The sequence below is a fragment of the Mycteria americana genome, chromosome 1 (genome assembly GCF_035582795.1).
Source record: "Mycteria americana isolate JAX WOST 10 ecotype Jacksonville Zoo and Gardens chromosome 1, USCA_MyAme_1.0, whole genome shotgun sequence".
NCBI lineage: Eukaryota > Metazoa > Chordata > Aves > Ciconiiformes > Ciconiidae > Mycteria > Mycteria americana.
Window position 1 is genome coordinate 205,547,737 of NC_134365.1, and position 21,088 is coordinate 205,568,824.

Consider the following 21,088-nt stretch of genomic DNA (forward strand, 5'->3'; position numbering starts at 1 on the left):
TAGAGCTGTTCATGTCAGTACTTCACAGTATGAATTTCCAAACCGGGTCCAAAATCCACCTAAAACCAAATCTCAGAGCTCTAAGACTCCAGCCTTTTTTCTGGTACCTTATTTGCTCTGCAGTGTTTAATATGGGCTGACAATGAGAATTCTGTCAGAAAAAGAAATGGGGCACCTTAACTGTTAACTTCCAACTTCAGCATTTCATTTTGAAAGCTTCCTTACATAATTTTAAGTGTCCTTTCGATATAGATTAACAGCAAAAAAACCCCCAACAATGAAAGGCCAAAAGAAAAGGGCTAAAGTATTTACAGTTAACAAAACTATCCATCACAATCTAAATGATTCTTATATTACACTTTTCAGCTTAATTGTAAAATCTATTTGGAGCATTGACTTCATTGTATATCTGAACACATTTCTGAGCACTAAACAAACTATAAGTAATAGCTGTGAGATCAGCTATGGCTGAGCAAATGACAGTCTGCTTCTCTAGTAATAAGTGTTATTAGTGTCTGAAGAAGTAAAAAGAACAAACGTGATGGCTAAACAAATAACTTATGTTTTTACTGAAATCTTCAAAATTATTTTCTGTGTTATTCTTCAAATCTGACCACAACTTCATTATTTTATTACACTTCACTCTTGCTTGAAAGTTAGCCAACGAAGAAATAATAAATCTATGACATGTATTTACTGAAGGTAAATTATTCCAACTAACTAAATGCAAGTAAAACTTAGAAGAGAGTGATATGACATTTCCTCAAATGTGTGTGTTTTCCCATATATTTTTAGTCCTCTTTCCTAAGGAAATCATATTTGTGCTACTGAGCTGTCTGTGGGTCTGTCTATCAATTTTCCAGTAAAATATTTTTTAACACATTCGGCAATTTCAGCTATATTGAAAGGAAGACAATGCCTCTAAGACATCGCCTAAGACATCTAGGACATATAAGACCTCTAAGACATTAAGTCTGCACAGTCCTTATTAATACTGGCCACTGGGTGAAGAGCAGAGACCCATATGCTTTTGCCACCAAAGGGGTAGAAGCACCCAGACACTAGGCCTGTCTGACAGCTACTAGTCAGCACATGGGTGCTACCTGGTCAGTCAACTTGCACATATTTCTTGATTAGCCATAGTAAGTGCTATTTCTTGCTTGCTCAGTACATTTTTGGGAAGGAGATTTTTATGGTGCTGGTGGTAGTGGTGGTCTAAGAGAAAAACAAAGCCCACAAAAACCAAGAGGGTATCAGTCCTCACTTCTTACTGTTTTAGTAATTCTAAACACTGCTTTGTTCTATATGTAGCTTCTGGATTGCTTCAGATTGTACTGATACAAATTAAGCAATGAATAAATACTAATGAGAATAAAATAATATGAGAAGAAAAATAACAATTAAAAATAATAATTTTGTTAAACTAGGAAGCCTGACTTGGGGTTTCATAAGTTCAGCTTAAATAGGTATCTGGTATTAACTTTGTTTGGGCTTTCTCAGTAATAAATAAAACCACATTTCTTTTGTAGGCATATTTATTTTGAAATGAGTTCTGTATTTCAAATAGAAATTCAGTAAATATATAATAAGATTAAAGTAATGATTTTCTAATTTTGGTAGATACACTCTTTATCCTTAGGCTGACTTGACTTCTGATTTTCGGTGAATAAGCCAGAAACGCAAATAGATATACTAGTTTAGAATGCAGGAAGAAAAATAAAATGAAAAGCAGGAGTAAGAAAAGAAGGAAAATTCCTAGTGAAAAGTGAGAGAAACATATGGGCCTGATTGTTGCTGTGCCATATGCAGTAAATGACTACTTTGTCCTGGACTGTTCAGATGCTGTACTGCTTGCTGCCAGTATTGGTGGATTAGTTGGTAGGAAATGGAAATCACAACATTACAATGTGTTTCAAGTATTCATTGCATCTTAAGCAGAAAGTTCTTTGTATTAAATTCAGGGGAGCACTTTAGAAACACAACCTGGAAAGAAGAAACACAACCTGGAAAGAAGAAACACAAGCAGAGAATCTTCCGTTCTCTCTCACCAAATTTCATCCTTTGATTCAAACAGAATATTTTTGTGCTTTTAAAAGACCACCTGCTGAAAGTGCCGTGGTTCACAGAAAAAAGGGTTGTTGATAAACAAGGTCCTTGACAGAAAAATATGAATCACTAGAAATGCATTCTGCTATATAAGCTATATCTGTTATATAAAACTGTGGAGATGTCATTTTAGCTTTCTGTGTCTTTGTTTTAGCTCCTTTTTCCTATCTTGTCCTGGTAAGCTGGAAAGGTAATGGTAAAAACAATCTCTAATTTCATGCATGTAGGAAAATGGGGCTTTGTCTCTGTTTCTAGTCACTTATGCAATTCAAATAAAGACTATCACAGTCTATTTTTTTAATTAAAAACACATGGCATATTTTTATTATGCCTGTGTATGAACAGATGAAACAAAGGGGCAGGTAAGTAAACTGAGCAGACACTTCATCAGATTTAGTGAGATCACTTATGAGGTTCTAGAAAACATTCTGTTAAGTATAAAGAGTCCTCCATAACTGTTAAGAGTAGATGTGCTTTCTCCAAAATGGAAACACACTTTCTGGAAGTTCTGGGGAAAGCTGACATGAAATAGATCTTCATAGAATCATAGAATGGTTTGAGTTGGAAGGCACCTTGGAACAGATCATCTAGTTCAACCCCCCTGTCACGGGCAGGGATACCTTCCATCTTCATTTTACCACTTTTGCTGCTCCTGTGCACCACTGAAACATACTGTTTCGGGGTTATTTCTGGGGGTGGGCAGCAGTGGTCATGCCAAGCGTTGCATCCCCTTGTGTCAAAGACTGCGGAGCTGCCCAAAGCACCAGCACTGCCCACGCTGTCCTGAGAGGCCACAATGAAGGAGCAGTCCATGCTAAGAGCCACACCACCCCCAGCCATACACCAGGTCTATATTGGTAAATTAAAAAGGGTCAGGACCTGCTTTCCCTCCCTAAAGGCAAATCATGAGCACCACTTAAAGTGGGCAAGTAAAGAAAACACTTATGGCAAAAGTCTTGAGGTTTGTGGTCTGTCTTTCAGAGCCTGGGACTGCAGGATGATAAGGTCTGCCAGAGGAGCGTAAAGGAGGAGTTTCACTCACAGGTAAAAAAAAGGTTTTCCTGGTTATGGCTGTTGTAAGATAATAAGGACGTAGGGTGTTCTTTCACAATCCTGAGAATAAAGTCTAAAAAAGAGCTAAAATTACCTTGGTATGCTTAAATTACAGCAGATTCTTGAGAGTAGGTGGAGATCTACTGACACAGATAGGCTGAAGACACTGTCTGTCTTACTCATTAATCGAAGCAACAATTCTGTGACCCTGCAGAAACTGATGTCTTGCTCCAGTGTTGTGCTTAAACAGGGCTTTGAATCATAGAATCATACAATCATTTAGGCTGGAAAAGACCTTTAAGATCATTGAGTCCAACCGTTAACCTACCACTGACAAGTCCACCACTAAACCATGTCCCTAAGCACCACATCTACATGTCTTTTAAATACCTCCAGGAATGGTGACTCCACCACTTCCCTGGGCAGCCTCTTCCAATGCTTGATAACCCTTTTGGTGAAGACATTTTTCCTAATATCCAGTCTAAACCTCCCCTGGAGCAACTTGAGGCCATTCCTCTCGTCCTATCACTTGTTACCTGGGAGAAGAGACCGACCCCCACCTCTCTACAACCTCCTTTCAGGTAGTTGTAGAGAGCGATGAGGTCTCCCCTCAGCCTCCTTTTCTCCAGGCTAAACAACCCGAGTTCCCTCAGCTGCTCCTCATCAGACTTGTGCTCTAGACCCTTCACCAGCTTCGTTGCCCTTCTCTGGACACGCTCCAGCACCTCAAGGTCTCTCTTGTAGTGGGGGGCCCAAAACTGAACACAGGATTCGAGGTGCGGCCTCACCAGTGCCGAGTACAGGGGCACGATCACTTCCCTAGTCCTGCTGGCCACACCATTTTTTGATACAAGCCAGGATGTCATTGGCTTTCTTGGCCACCTGGGCACACTGCTGGCTCACATTCAGGTGGCTGTCAATCAATACCCCCAGGTCCTTTTCCGCTGGGCAGCTTCCCAGCCACTCTTCCCCAAGCCTGTAGCGTTGCATGGGGTTGTTGTGGCCCAAGTGCAGGACTTAGCTCTTAGCTCTGTTGAACCCCATACTTTTGGCCTTGGCCCATCGATCCAGCCTGTCCAGGTCCCTCTGCAGAGCCTTCCTACCCTCAAGCAGATCAACACTCCTGCCCAACTTGGTGTCATCTGCAAACTTACTGAGGATGCACTTGATCTCCTTGTACAGATCATTGATAAAGATATTAAACAGAGCTGGCCCCAATACAGAGCCCTGGGGAACACCGCTTGTGACCGGCCACCAACTGGAGTAAACTCCATTCCCCACAACTCTTTGGGCTTGGCCATCCAGCCAGTTTTTAACCCAGTGAAGTATACGCCCGTCCAAGCCATGAGCAGTCAGTTTCTCCAGGAGAATGCTGTGGGAAACCATGTCAAAGGCTTTACTGAAGTCTAGATAGACAACATCCACAGCTTCTCCCTCATCCACTAGGCGGGTCACCTTGCGTAGAAGGAGATCAGGTTGGTCAAGCAGGACCTGCCTTTCCTAAACCCATGCTGGCTGGGCTTGATCCCTTGGTTGTCCTGTACGTGCCGTGTGATGGCACTCAGGATGATCTGCTCCATCAGCTTCCCCGGCACCGAGGTCAGGATGACAGGCCTGTAGTTCCCTGGGTCCTCCTTCCGGCCCTTCTTGTAGATGGGCGTCACATTGCTAACCTCCAGTCAATGGGGACCTCCCCGGTTAGCCAGGACTGCTGGTAAATGATGGAAAGTGGTTTGGTGAGCACATCTGCCAGCTCCCTCAGTACCCTTGGGTGGATCCCATCCGGCCCCATACACTTGTGTGTGTCTAAATGATGTAGCAGGTCGCTAACCATTTCCCCTCGGATTCTGGGGGCTTCATTCTGCTCCCCGTCTCTGTCTTCCAGCTCAGGGGGCTGGGTACCCAGAGAACAAGTGGTCTTCCTGTTAAAGACTGAGGCAAAGAAGGCATTAAGTACCTCAGCCTCTCCCTCATCCTTTGTCACTAGGTTTCCCCCTGCATCCAATAAACGATGGAGATTCTCCTTAGCCCTCCATTTGTTGCTAATGTTTTTATAGAAACTTTTTTTATTGTCTTTCACGGCTGTAGCCAGATTGTTGGGCTTTGGCCCTTCTCATTTTCTCCCTGCATAACCTCACAACATCCTTGTAGTCCTCCTGAGTTGCCTGCCCCTTCTTCCAAAGGTCATAAACTCTCCTTTTTTCCCCCTGAGTTCCAGCCAAAGCTCTCTGTTCAGCCAGGCCAGTCTTCTTCCCCGCTGGCTTGTCTTTCAGCACATGGGGATGGCCTACTTCTGTGCTTTTAAGGTTTGCTTCTTGAAGGATGTCCAGCCTTCTTGGACTCCTTTGCCCTTCAGGACTGCCTCCCAAGGGACTCTGTCAACCAGGCTCCTAAACAGGCCAAAGTCTGCCCTCCAGAAGTCCAAGGTGGCAGTTCTGCTGACTCCCCTCCTTACTTCTCCAAGAATAAAAAATTCTGTCATTTTGTGATCATTCTGCCCAAGACAGCCTCCAACCATCACATCGCTCACAAGTCCTTCTCTGTTCAGAAACAACAGGTCCAGCAGGGCCCCTTCCCTAGTTGGCTCCCTCACCAGCTGTGTCAGGAATTTATCTGCCACACACTCCAGGAACCTCCTAGACTGTTTCCTCTTTGCTGTATTGTATTTCCAGCAGACAACTGGTAAGTTGAAGTTCCCCACGAGAACAAGGGCTAGTGATCATGAGACTTCTCCCAGCTGCTTCTAGAATATTTCATCTGCCTCTTCATCCTGGTTGCGTGGTCTATACCAGACTCTACACCAGGATAGCTGCCTTGTTGGCCTTCCCCCTGATTCTTACCCATAAACACTCAACCCTATCATCACCATCATTGAGCTCTAGACAGACAAAACACTCTCTAACATACAGGGCTACCCCACCACCTCTCCTGCCTCGCCTATCCCTCCTGAAGCGTTTATAGCCATCCATTGCTGCACTCCAGTTGTGCGAGTCATCCCACCATGTTTCTGTGATGGCAACTATATCATAGTTTTCCCGCTGCACAATGGCTTCCAGCTCCTCCTGTTTGTTGCCCATGCTGCGTGCATTGGTGTAGATGCACTTCAGTTGGGCTGCTACCTTTTTGGGGGGAGAAACCCTAATTCCTATGTGACCATTCTAAGGTGCTTCCACGGTGTTCATAACACATCAATAACCCCTGTGTCTTTGCTGTCTCATGGCTTTCCATCCCCTACCTGCACGGAGACGGCAGACTGAAGGACTTTGCTAGCACACCATCTCTCAAGCACTGGCATGCTGCCCCCAAGCTTATCTCTAGCAAGCCTGGTTTCATCCCCTTTACCCTTCAAATCTAGTTTGAACCATGCCACTAATACAGAAACCAAGCAAAACATTTCCAATCACACCCAGATATCTCCAGTTGCTACTGGAGACCATAAGGTCTTGTGTGGGTGAGCATGACCAAAGAAGAGGAGCATAGCTTTATTAGGAAAACCATCACATTCTTGTAAATCTTGGCATAGCCTTGAGAGGTGAGATCTGAAACCCTTTCTGAGGCTAAGATAGTAGCAGGCAATCCAAGCAAATCAGATAGAAACACTTGTGTGCAGGTTGAATGCATCTCCTGAATTTAATGGTGGCCCTACTCTCCCTTTCTAGAATGGAAATCTGAAAATGAAATTCCATCTCTCTATACTTCACCCTTAAAAGGTGTACAGGCTTGGCCCTTGCCCAAAACATCAACCTCACCACAGCAACATAAAAACCTGAAAGGAAGATCATATGATGAAAAATGCACATACTGGATTGTGCACAGGGGAGTCTGGATTTGAGATACGTCATTGAGTTCGAGGAGAGAAATTTTCCCTGAAGGCAAGCCTCAGGTACGGAGTGTGGAGGCAGCTTCTACGCACACCAAGGCACATGGAGAGGAGAAAATAAATGAGAAAAACTAGTGAACTAAGAAATATACAGGAGACAAAAGGAAATAGAAAATGGTAAATTAAAGTTGCACAAGAAGTGAGGAAACAGCAAGGTGCTGATTTCCTCAACTGAGCAGCTGGGAGAGGACAGCGAGCAGAAGACACCAGGTCAGATAAGTGGGCACCAGGTATGGACAGAGGAGCAGCGCATGAGCTCACTTTTTGAACATAGCTAGCGAAAAAGTTTCCAGTCTTCACTGCTTGAGGTCCACAGTCATGAGAAGTGTGAATGTGTATATATATGGGCAGCCACCTGAGAAGAAACCCACAAGCCAACAAGCCAGTTTCTCTCCCTTCATTAGCATAGATTTAAGGGCAAAGCACTTTGAGTTACGGTCTCATTACTGAGATTTAATTACTTTTCCTAAATGTTCTGCAGAACATTTACTTGTACATTGCAAAGTATTACAGTATAGTCACAACTTGGGCTCTCAATTACAGGAGAACTAGGCAGGAAAGAAGTTGAGTTAATTAGAGTCACTGAAGCTTAATCAATTCCTCTGTGTATGCAGGGAAGAGCATGCCAACTTTTAGTCCATTTGTGAAGCTACCTTACCTGTCTGCTACAGGTTATTAAAGCCATCATGCAAAGGGAAAAAGTCAACAGCTGATATTTTAAAATGGCTGTTATTTTGCATTTTCTACATTGGGCTAGACTCTTTTTGCTTCAGTCCCACTTCTGGCAGACTAAATGTTTTTGTGTCCAAGACTGTTTCTGACTGCTCATCCTTAAGCAGCACTTGATCTCTGAAGGCAAAGTGCTTTCATTTTGGAACTCCAAACCAGCACCCCAGGCCTACTTGCAGGTCACCCTGCCTAGGAAGACCAGGACCTTCACAATGGAGAGTAAAGCTGCAGCTCTTCTGCATACTTTGTCTAGCCTGGCTATAATGACACTCCTGTTTGTACAGTGACCTTCCTTTGGAAGGATGGAGAGGATCTCCAGGCATGTTGGGGAAGAAGAGAATTCACATGATCTGGAAAAATTACATAAATATTCTGAAATATATGAATTCAATTTAATTAGCTAAAGTGGAAATATATATATATATTTATATATATGGGCAGTCACTACTGAGAAAAGAAAAAACCCACATGCCCAAATAACAATTCATCTCCCTTCATTAGCATAGATTTAAGGGCAAAGGCTTTACATGTAGGTGTGAAAAAACAACAAGTACAGAAGAGCTCGTTCCCTGGTAAAAATTAATCCCAACCAAAATTAGACAGTAGCCATTTCAATCACTTCCTAAAAGTGCTTGTATAACTGGCTAAGATACAGGTATGATGCAAGTTAGGTGTTAACTCCTACCTGCCACTCTCCTGGTGCAGTTAACGGAAAGAGGACTCAATTAGCTTTCGAGCTTGCCCTGTAGAGGTGTCAGCCAGACTCACCATGCCTGATTCAGTCTGTTGAGGCCAGGCACTGCATTTTTATGACTTAACATGCCTATTTTAGGCATGCAAAATCCAAACTTGTATGAAGTCAGAGGAGGTCAAAACCTAATCACATTAAAATCAGTATTGAATTCAATTCTGCATGATCTGAACAAAGAGCACATGTTATGTTCCTAAAAAGAACCTGACTATGCCAATCTAGAAGGAAAATGAGTTGCAGCTCCTGGAAGCAAATAAAATGTACACGTGAGATCAGTGAGATCCAAACGCATACGGGATGACTACATTTTGCTTTGAAACTGAGTGGATACTCAGTAGATACACCTACGCAGGGTGGTGGGTGTACTTCAAGACTTATGGTAATATATCATACTTTTTCTAAGTAAGTCACATTTGCATGCCATGTAAAAGAAGTCAGGTACATACTCATGCACACATATACCGAGCTGGGAGAGAGAGATTATTTTTCTAAATGTATTTTAAAAGATCCTCAAATGGGTGTTCTGTTTTACTACAACATAGGCTGAACTGGGGGAGGATTTCATTATAAGCTATAGAAAGCCTGTGTTAAAACATAATGGCATTCAGAATAAAAAAAATGGCCAAATGAATATCTATAGCAATATGGCATCATCTGTTCTTCTCTTGGCAACAGTCATAGGAAAAAGTCCTTGTTAAATCAGCCATACTATTAATTCTCAGTTTCTCTCTTTATCTCCTGCCAGTGAAAGCAAAATTGACGTATGTATATTTCTACGAGTACTATTTTATGCATTTCAGTGTCACAAATGACATTTCATATTTCTGTGACTTCAGTAGTAGATGCATCATGAACGTTTTTGCAAGAAAATCCTCAAAATTCTCTAAGGCACTAGCAAAGAGAAGCAGCGTGGCGGCAGAGGACCTACCGCCAGCAGATGGCATTCACTGCCTGCAATTCCTGCAGCCGCAGCAGCAGCAGGTATTGAAGGGTGCGCTTGCACCACATCAGCATAATATGTGGGATCATGCAAGAAGCAGGTAGTTAACCCTAAGTTATTTTCCCGTCATTTGACAAAATCCTCCTTTCAAAGCATTATTTTATTTTTTCCGTCATTTAGGAAAGAGCTCATACATAAGCACTATATAGCAATAGATTGGCCACATCAGAGCAGCAGGATTTTATATTCACTTTATACACTTGCATGGGTACTACTCAGTGCAAGCCAGTCTGTCTGGCCCAGTATTTTCTTTATGTAATAGCAGCTTTCGATGAATAACTGATGGAAGAACCTGACCTTCCTTCCCAATTCAATAGCACCTTTATTCTACTCTTCTTCATGTTCATAAATACTCTGCCAAGGTAATAAAATTATCAGTTTAAATATGTGTAATAATAATTTTAAAGCATTTTATGGCTAGAAATACATATGGTGAATAGAAAGTTAATACTGGCCTCAAATAACCTTTTTTTTCCTCAAACAAAACTGATCTTTACCGCCATGAAGGTACAGACTTAGGGCATCTTGGTAATCAAGCTACACCATGTTGTTCCGCCAGCCCTAAGACCCTGATGCAAGGTGTATCAGGCACGGAGATGCTGGGATGCGGGAGCAAGTGTGCAGCTGCCCTGACTGCTGGCACCCTTGGCCCACAGATCTGCTGAGTGGGAAAGGGGGGGCTCACTGCGCTGACGTGCTGGCTCTTATGACAAGAATTTTACAGGAAAAGGAAACAGAGCAGGCAAGTGGATGTACAAATATAGGCCCATGAAGAAAAACAAAAAGAAAGAGCAAGCAATCTCTTTTCCATCGAGAAAATAAACAAAATGCAATGCACAATGGTATCTCATCTGGAGTTTCAGTAAAGTGCTTACAGTCACATTAAAAGCAGGTATTACCTGTTCTAAGAGATTCTGAAGCCTCTCTATTTCACAGTCTATTACAAATTTCTTTTCTTGCCTTCGATCCAGGTCTTCTAAAAGCCGCCTGTAGCTGGCATCATTAAAATTCTCCACGCAGATGGCACTGACTTGCCAGCTATTTTGTCCCGCTTTTTCCATAATAGCTTGAAGTATTGAATAACCTGAAAGAAAAGGATACAATACACTAGTAATACAATCATTGCATTTTTTGAACAGGCATTGTCCTTAATCACTATTATGTCGCTTAATATTTGCTCCTGCAGGGAAGGGAATAAGAGACTGTGTGTATCCCTACCTATGCTGCTAGCCATGATCAGCACACAGTATGCAATTAACAAAAATCACAATTGCTGTGATCAGAATCCTTGGAGTGATTCTCAGCGTTATGGTTAATCTTCTTATGATTTATACACACAAACTCTTCCAGCCAAGTATTCAGCTTCTCAGACTGGTTTTGTACAGGTTTCCATATCCGGGCATTTCATGACACAGCAAAGGCAAAATCTGAGCCTACTCATTCACCAGAAGTATTTGTATACTACAAAAGCAGTATGTTAGACATTCAAATGCCCTTTTTTTTTTTTTTTTTTGTCAGCATTTACAGAATCACAGAATCGTATAGGTTGGAAAAGACCTTTGCGATCATCAAGTCCAACCATAAACCTAACACTGCCAAGTCCACCACTACACCATGTCCCTAAGCACCTCATCCAAACATCTTTTAAATACCTCCAGGGATGGTGACTCAACCACTTCCCTGGGCAGCCTCTTCCAATGCTTAATCCAAGCAGGTTTAATTTAATCCAATGCTTAATCTAAGCAGGTTTAATTTAATTAAATGCAGAATTTAATCCAAGTGGGTTTTAATGCTTCTTAATGACAATTCATTTTTTCATTTATTTATACATATATATATATGCCAGTACAGATGTGTGAACAGAAATTATATTGACCTATTTCAGAGATGTTATATAGCTTTAATCAATGTATGCAAAATGATTAGAGGTCAATGAATGAAGGGCACCACAGAAGCATTAGTTATTACTACTGGCAGGATTACTGCTCTTCATCATTATTGGTATTGATACCCTCTTTGTCACCTTTGAGACCATTCACAGAAGGGAAAGGCAGCGTCCTCTCTGAGGTCTCCACCTGAACCCACAGGGCAGGCTCCCTGCCCGTGGTCTCAGTGCGCCCTGGCCCACCAGCACTTCTCCTTCTTCCCTCTCCTAATTTTTTCTCAGTGGGGATGTGCCGTACAGAGGCAGGAGAGGAGCCTGTGCTGTATCTTAGGACAGCTTGCAAGTCTAGCCTTGACTTGTCCAACCAATTCCTGAAGTAGGAAGTGTGTATTATTCCCTCTTTTATCTAGAGTAATTGGTGAATTTGTTTAAAGCAATGAAGATTGCACACCTCAGATCCAGAGTTAATGTTTAAGAAAGACAAAAAGGACAGATACGTTTGTCAATAACATACTGATACAAATGATACACTTCAGAGAAGGTCCCCTGTCTAGAATCACAACACAAAATATCGTGGCTTTTTACTTGTTATCTGGCTGAATTTTCCCCACTAGCTTTAAATGAAAGATTTCACCTCTTGGAAACTATCCTTAGAGATGCGGCTACACAGTGGTGGCTCCTTTCTCTTTTCAACAAGAAGGTCCCATGCCTGAGTGCAGTGACCTCCAGCTGTCATTTTAATGCACTTGAAGATGCCACTGCATGAGAGATTCCCCATAAAAACCACTGTCAGACATTCCTACAGATTGCAAGAGGAATCTTTGTAAGCTACATTTCAGAAAGAGTACTTTTGAGTGTGCTGTTGCTAACTAATTATCAGAAGACCTACAAAACCACCAAAACCTCAGTTTGCCTCTAGTAAAATAAAAGTAGACAATAGTTTTATCAGAATATGAAGATTTTAGGACACATGAGAAACTAATTCTCTTGCAAATCTAGGAGCAGCTATTTTTCTACTGGCTCCTATGACATTTGCAGTCCTTGAAACATTAACTTAAAATCTGTTTCTTCTCATCATTATGACACTATGTACCCACACTCTGAAATGAACATTTATTAGTTTTTTTCTCTCCAGTTCAGATGACATATTTAAGACAAAAATACAAACATTTATAATGAATACATAAAATGCATAATATATTTTATCGTATGAGACATCTATTTTTTGAAACAGTGTTTTATCTTAGGAAATGAATTCAAATACTTGATATATTGAGTATTAAAACATTTCTATACTCAGCATATATTTTTAACCCAATGACTGTTATTTTTTTTCAAAGAACCATACAGCTTTCCTGTTAATTGCTGCATAATTATTCTGCTTTTCCTGTTGCTATATTCAATCTCCTTTTTGCCTGTAATTATCTCTGCAAATCATGACAAGATTCTTTCCCAAACATTGTATTTCTTGCTTCATTTCCTATTCATTTCCATATATAGACATACATTAAAACTACTCCAGTGTTACTGGGGTTCCTGTTTCATTTACACTGTAACTTTGATTTGATCTTTGCTACAAAGGCAGTCAACATTTACTTAATTCAGCTTCCTGACACAAATTAACATTTTCTTTGATTCAGAATGAATGGTGTTTGAAACAGCAATTGACATCCCCTCATTCCTTTCTTATTTCGCTTGGACAACTTTACTAAGATGTGTTTTGATCAAACTGGGAATTTATCCCAGCATAAAGCATGACAAATATCAGACGAACACATAGAAAAGCTTTTCTTCTACCTTGGATCAAGGTTTGACTTGTCACATTTCATTAGCAACTGCCTTCATTTAGGCATTTGAAGCTTCTGTAGCTTCTTGTCAGTAGCTGGCACTCAGACGTGGGTTTTCATGTTAGCATGTCTTTCACATACAGCATAATACAGCTAAATGGTAGTAACTGAATATGGTGCAACACCTCCATCAGAAGAGTTCAGAATCCCTGTGCAAGTAATCAGGGGCACAGTCATCTATTCAGTGTGCAGGAACAATTTTTAATATAACAGACTGACAAGGGTGGAGTTTATGCATAATGAATAAAAGGCATTCACAGGCTCAGTTGGCATAAAAATTAGACATGCTGAGGAGAATGCTTATTTGTCCAAAATAATTGGCTACAGCTAACAGGAAAAAAAAATAGTTGTATGTAGTGCTGCAAACATTTTATAAGGCAAAAAACCTGAAAATAACCTGGGGTAATTCTCAGAAACTGAGTGCAGCATCTCTATTTAGACAAAATTCTTAAGCTTCAGAAAGGTGTTTGCCCAAGTAAAGACATGAATCTTTCAGCTGTCATCTAAAAGGTATTTATTTTCTGGTTATCTGCTGTTTATCCTCAGTTATGCTACAGACAGATGAATGATTCATTTTCTGGAATACACTCCATCCCATGTATTGTGGAACGTTATTTGTTGCATGAAAGCAAACTAAAAAAAACCCCAGGCTAACTCTTATCAGCTAAGCTACACAATCAATGTTTTTCAAAACAACATTATTTAAAAAACTGTTTAGGACTATGCCAATAAATAAAAGTAAGGTAAGTTCTCACAAGTGTATATAGCAACCTTTCCTCACCAACTAATTCAACCTTCCCGGAGTTTGTTTTTTTGGGTTTTTTTGTTTTTTTTTTTTTTTAAATTGGCAAATTTATGAACAAGATAAAACACCAATACAACTGCCTGGAAACACAGATGAAGTCCTTCCCAAACACAAGGGCGCTATATGCAAGAATGGCTTCTTTTTTCTCTTTATGGGACTACGATTCTGGGGAATTTTCCTCAAATGACCTGGGATGAGAAGTCTGCCAGCTGCTTTTTGTAGGTCACTGCTCAATGTAGATACTATTGACAACTGCTTGTATCAAAAATAGTGTGGCCAGCAGGAGTAGGGAAGCGATCGTGCCCCTGTACTCGGCACTGGTGAGGCCGCACCTCGAATCCTGTGTTCAGTTTTGGGCCCCTCACTACAAGAGAGACCTTGAGGTGCTGGAGCGTGTCCAGAGAAGGGCAACGAAGCTGGTGAAGGGTCTGGAGCAGAAGTCTGATGAGGAGCGGCTGAGGGAGCTGGGACTGTTTAGCCTGGAGAAAAGGAGGCTGAGGGGAGACCTTATCGCTCTCTACAACTGCCTGAAAGGAGGTTGTAGAGAGGTGGGGGTCGGTCTCTTCTCCCAGGTAACAAGTGATAGGACAAGAGGAAATGGCCTCAAGTTGCACCAGGGGAGGTTTAGACTGGATATTGGGAAATTTTACTTCACTGAAAGCGTTATCAAGCATTGGAACAGGCTGCCCAGGGAAGTGGTTGAGTCGCCATCCCTGGAAGTGTCTAAAAGACGTTTGGATGAGGCGCTTATGGACATGGCTTAGTGGTGGTCTTGGTAGTGTTAGGTTTACGGTTGGACTCAATGATCCTAAAGGTCTTTTCCAACCTGTGCGATTCTGTGATTCTGTGATTCTCCGTGATTCTGCTTAAGGACCAGTAATACCAATTCCACCTCAATATACTGGAACCAAACCAGAGATAAGGAAAGTCTGCAAAGATTTTATTTTCTTGATCCCTTCTCTCCTTGCTTTTCTGTTCTCTAGTCAGGTGGAATTGTGATGATCTAACATACTGCTATTTTTTTTCCAAAATGATACCACACAGTCATCATGTTGGGGAAAAAAAAAAAAACCAAACATGAAAATGAAGAGTTACTCTATTCTTTTCCTGTAAGATCAGAGCTGGAGATGCCTACTGCAGAAAATCTATGTATTGGGGTTGATACTACAGCTAAGTACCTTATAAACAAAATCTCAGATTTGTTTTATCCCTACTTCCCTCATTCCACACTCCATAGGCATTTTTCCATGGCAAAATGCATCAGCCACTGAAAAACAATGCCAGATGTGCACCTGGTCTTATGTCTATTTCGAGAGAGATTACTACTTCTTCAGAGAGACTTAGATATCTTCCGGAGGCCAAAGGGTGTAAAACACTTGAGCAATTTTGGTATTTAAGAATACATTCTAAGTGCAGGAGTTTGGGAGTCCAGGATTCCTCCTAGTCACTGCAACATTGCTGTAACTGCAGCCTACAGACAACCACCCTCCACCCAAGTAGCTGAAATCATGACTGATCTTTTTGATTTTAAAAGTTCAGTGGGCTTTCAGGGTTTTTTTTATTTGTCTTCTGCTGTACCAGCTAGGCCCTATCCAATTTCATTTCAGCAGTCAATGACTTAATTTCATTTTTTTCCATTTAAATGAAAAGTAAAATCTGGTATCTAAATCTTTTCAGTGTGTTCAGAATAAACTAAAGAGATCAGAGGAGCATTTTCTTGACTTATTTTTTGCTGGAATGCACATGGTTGGCTCGTTTAATTTTCTTTCTTTCCTTTTTTTTTCTTGCTTGTTTGCTTGCTTTCACCAGAAATATTTCAGTGATCGATTACAGTGTTACAATTAAATTTCAATAACTTTCATCTTCCAGCAGCCTTTCCATTCTGTGAAACCGTTTCCCCCGCCCCTCTAAGTGCATGCAATCATTCCTGATGGTCTTGCCAGGAGACAGATAGCAAAGTGGCTGCTTACTCCAAACAGTAACACCCCCAGTAATAATTCTTATTTTGGAACTATTGTGCAGGAAATAACTTATTATTAATTTTCTACGATGAAGAGGATGCAATGTTTACATATTATTACTGTATTTTACTCTGGCTAGCAGACTGACAATACTGAATGACACAAATTAACAGGTTAATATACTTGGAAACAGCATATGCAATATATTTCTGTTACAGCCCCAGGAGTAGAAAACATCTCTGACGAACATGGATCTTTTCCAAAGATGGGCATCATATACTGCACGTCACTGAAATGCAAATTCATTTTCTTCTCTTTCTGTCCAATTAACTTTCAAACACAAATTGATCCCATTCCCAAGATCAGCTATGATCCCAACAGCCACAGACACTGAAATGCTGGAGCTATTTTATGAAAGCTACTTCCAGCTATAGGAATTTGTATTAGGATCAGTAGAAGAAATAAATTCCCTATAAATCCAACACACAGCAGAAGTGAAGAATAAACGATCAAATCATTTGGTATGGATAAGCCAATATATTTGACATTTGGGATTGGATTCATGTCACTTAACTCTAGCTGTCTTTAAACTAGTTGTCTAAGTTAATCATCCAAGCTTTCAAAGGAGAGACATATAACCCATAAAAAACCATTTTTTTTGTCTTAGATATCTGTCTCAGAGGTACTTTTCTCATTCCCCAATGAATACTGAAGGAGTCTAGACATGAGGCTTAGTGAAAATACCTACCATTTATCTAGCCAAATCTTGGCGAGATGAATTCAGACACTACAGTGACGAAAGCCATACAAGAAATCTACAGTGTGAGTGATGCATGAATGTACCTTCAACTAATAACTACAAACACTCAAACTCAAGCGTATTTTAGTTTTCCTCATTATGATTAATACCTTTTTATTAACATACGGTTTTGTTTTAAATTTTTTGGTCAGTATACAGCTTCCAGAACTTGAACACAACCAGTAAGATTTATAAGCTCTATCATATAACCTTTGACATATGATAACTCATTCACATGCCCAATTTTCTCTGCATTTGGAGTTGGAGCCAGAACATTCAACAATAAGTATATACAAACTGGTCAATTTAGATGACAGAGTGAAAGCTAGAACTACAGGTGTGTTCTGAGTCCTTCTTGGGTCTAATTCACAGGAATGACACATAGACTGGAAAATAAGACAGGGAGCTCAAGAAATAATCCCATCTATTCCTCTTTATCCCTCCATCCCCCAAGACAGATAAATTATATTTAAATACATTTCTTTGTCCTTAAAAATCTCTAAAGAGATTCTGTAACTTCCTAGGTAATATATTCGTTGCTTAATTATCCTTATCATTAGATGTTTCCTAGAGTCTAACCTAAGTCTCCCCTGGCACAATTTAAAGCCACTCATTCTTGTCCTATCTCTAGTAGACCTGGAGAAGAGTTTGTTCCCTTCTTCTTTAAAGCAATCCTTTACATAACTGAAGACTGCTGTTTCATTTCTTTTCTGTCTGCACTTCTCTTGCTGAAACATCAGTCTTTCAGGTTTTCCTTGTGGAACATGTTTTAGTCTAGATTCTGACAATTTTCCTTGCTTTCCTCTGGATATGTTGCAATTGATCTGTCTTTCCTGAAATGCATTGGTGAAAATGTGTTTTAAAAATGTATTCCAAAGTACACACAGTCCTTTCAATTTTTTATCGTCCACAAGTTTAACAAATATATTCTATATTTCTTCATCCAAGTCATTAACAAAGATACTGGGAAAAACTGGAACTAGAATGGATCACTACTTAATACCTCCTTATTTGATAGTGAACCTCATATACTTCTTTCTGAGTTCAAGTGTGTGACCAGTGTTTTACATATCTCATAGAAATTTCATCAAGAGAAAATTTCTTTAGCTCATTTAGCAAAATTTCATGCAAACTGTGTAAGAAATCCTACTAGAATGAGGCTCCTATTTTTTTTCCCAATGTCTACAAAACCCGTTACTTTATAATAAAAGGAAATTTGCTCTATCTCACATGATTAGTTCCTAAAAAATCCATGTTTGGGTTTACTTAACTTTCAAAATTCTATGTACTTTCAAATATATCTGTTATGATGTAGGTTGTGAATTAAGTCACCTATACTATCAATGACCAGGATAATTTTCATAGAGTCATAGAATAGTTTGGGTTGGAAGGGACCTTTAAAGGCCATCTAGTCCAACCCCCCTGCAATGAGCAGGGACATCTTCAACTAGATCAGGTTGCTCGGTGCCCCGTCCAACCTGACCTTGAATGTTTCTAGGGATGGGGCATCTACCACCTCTCTGGGCAACCTGTTCCAGCGTTCCACCTCCCTCATTATAAAAAATTTCCTCCTTATATCTAGTCTAAATCTACCCTCCTTTAGTTTAAAACCATTACCCCTTGTCCTATCGCAACAGGCCCTGCTAAGAAGTCTAGAGGTTTGGCTTACTCCACAATGGGAATTCAGGATCAAAGATTCAGGCTATATCAGGTCTCATTTATGCTACACCTACTCTGCAGCAAGATTTTTTCCCCTTCTTTGCATTTCAGAGTCTGCAACCTTCATATGAAATACACTGTAAAGGTGTCTCATCAAAATGCCAAGTGATAAAGATGAGGGGAAACTTGAGAGGGACAGAAAAGCCCTGGTTTTGATGGCAGTCTGATAGTTTTGCTTGTGCTTTCACAGTTCTCAGATACCATTACCCTTCCCTCTTCACTAAATGCCTTCAAACTAACGTCAAAGTCCAGTAACCTTTCTTATGACAAGCATGCACAGAAATGAATACATCCAAGCATACTTACAGATATATGCCAAAAGTACATTTATGTACCTTGTTAGCATTTTATATTTTCTTTGTTTTCATTTGTCTATTATTTAGCTATGCCAAAGGGTTCAGCTAGAACTGGCTCAGGTGAGAACCATTTGGCTCCTCTGAAGTTTACAAGCAGCACTGAAGCCACAGTCTTAGCAAATTTTAGCAAATTCTTACTACAGAACTTTTAATTTTAAATCCAAAACTGTATGTAATTACACTCTTATCAGAACCTTACAAACTATTGCCTTAAAAAAACAGCAATTAAGCCACTGAGTGGAAAAAAAAAAGGAGAGAAAAAAAAGCAGGTGCTAGGCTTACTCTCTGTCAAGATCAGCATTTTAAAGTAACTGTAGAGGCTACGTAGTCTCTCTGAATATCCAGTTATCTGATATGTCATCTTAAGTCTATCATTAGGGCTAATGTGTATCAGTATTTTAAAAAAAGGAGAGAAAACAGGAAAACGAACTTATTTTGGAAGAAAATACAGTATGTTCAAATATTTAACTTATTACCAATTTTCTTTGTTCTTCTATTATTACTATTAATTTGACAAATATCCAGCTTAGTTGTAAATATTCCTTGCTTCTATACATTATAACTTAAACTTTTCTTTTTTAGTGCAATGCCTTAAAGCCAAAATTCTTTATTTCACTAAAACCTAGTCTGTAACTTTGATACTAATAAATTATCTTTCTTACACAATATCTTAGTTGATGCAAAGCTATTTTCCAGAAGTTGCTAGCTTCCCAACAACTTACCTCTCTAGTCTCAATTTAATAGGATTTTGTTTGCCCTGTGATGGTATACAATTGTACATAGACCTTTGTGTAAACAACATCCAAAAGAACCATGTCAAACAGTATTAAGACTGCAAGCTAAAGCACTCAAGAGCTGCTATATCTTAAAATCAGCAGTACCCTAACGTGTTCTAATTAATGTATTAGGCTGCTGTCTTTAATTATATTGTCACATAACATTTTTCCCCACAAGGCATCTGCCTCAGTCCATGCATAAGATACTTGTGCCCTAGGACAGAACTTACTGCGGGTACTAAATGAGGATCTTGATGTAAGAACTTCTGCCTCCTTTCATAGGGATTTGTTAGAAAACTAGTCTTTTACTATAAAATATCTGACAATCTCTGCCTATAGGCATTAGTGCAGTGTCGTTTCTAATACATACTTGAGAAAAATGCAAGAACAGTTTTCCGACTGAAACAACAGGCATTCACACTACGGATTCATTTTAAGAGAGTCGCAACCTTAATTCTAACTCTATGCACATGTGGCCATGTCCATATTTATTGGTGGCTACAGAGCAGACAATTTATAGGACCTTACTCCTTCTGTAAGTTCTACTTGTAGACCCCAGGTACATCACTTCTGATTTTAAATTTCAGTTGTGTTAAGATCTTTTTGAAATCTATATTCTCAAGTATTTAACTTTTTCAGAAAAATGTAACATGTCCTGGGAAGAGAGGCTTTAAAATTTGATGCTATAATTATAATATGGTTACCGTTTGATTGAAAAAAGTCTGAAATAAGTCTTATTATTTTTTTTAAACTGACACACAGACCACAAATTTATTAAAAGTTGATTGCCTCCCCTGCAACAAACAACTAACAATTTGGAGATGAGCCTAAAGATCTATGATTTTCTTCCAGTTCCTAAAACTAACTCATTGCTCTTCTGATGTAGACCAGAATTAAGATGTGGTTCTTTCTTTCTGGGCTGGAGCAACAAGTTGGGAAACATCCAAAGATTTCATATAGTGGCTTTTATTGAAATGTAATGACATTGAATAATCTTGCACCTCCCAGGCACTTCAGCTGAGGGACTGCAAGTATCACTCTCAACTAAATCCTGAAAATGGCTTAGAATTTGAGTTTCTTAAAAAGAAAAAATCCTACAAGAAAAAAATAGGTGAGAAAACATTTTAATAAGTTCTTCTAAATGCTCCAAGGCATTACAAGCATACATATATATGTACATACAGGTAAATACATATATATGTATGTATATATGTAAATATTTTATATGAATCTGTGCAAAACAGCATGCAAAGAAGTGACAGAATTTTTAAAGGAGGCAAATGAACAAATGGAGATTGTTTCAGCTCCTTCTCCCTCTTCTCACCCCTCCTCTGAAAAGAATTGATGGGGCAAAAGACACTTAATAACCTTGCCTCATTTGAGTGTTTTCACAAACATTGCTATCACAGTCATAGATATGC

General features: G+C 39.8%; 1 protein-coding gene across 4 annotated transcripts in view; it reads right to left on the reverse strand.

Annotated features, from left to right (window-relative positions):
• Nucleotides 1-21,088, reverse strand: part of GRIA4 (glutamate ionotropic receptor AMPA type subunit 4) — a 238,433-nt gene that overhangs the window by 90,463 nt on the left and 126,882 nt on the right. For all 4 annotated transcript variants that reach the window (XM_075491019.1, XM_075491016.1, XM_075491018.1 and 1 more), the window contains exon 4: nt 10,419-10,603. In XM_075491019.1, the coding sequence (XP_075347134.1) occupies nt 10,419-10,603 (185 nt within the window). The remainder of the gene's footprint in view (nt 1-10,418; nt 10,604-21,088) is intronic.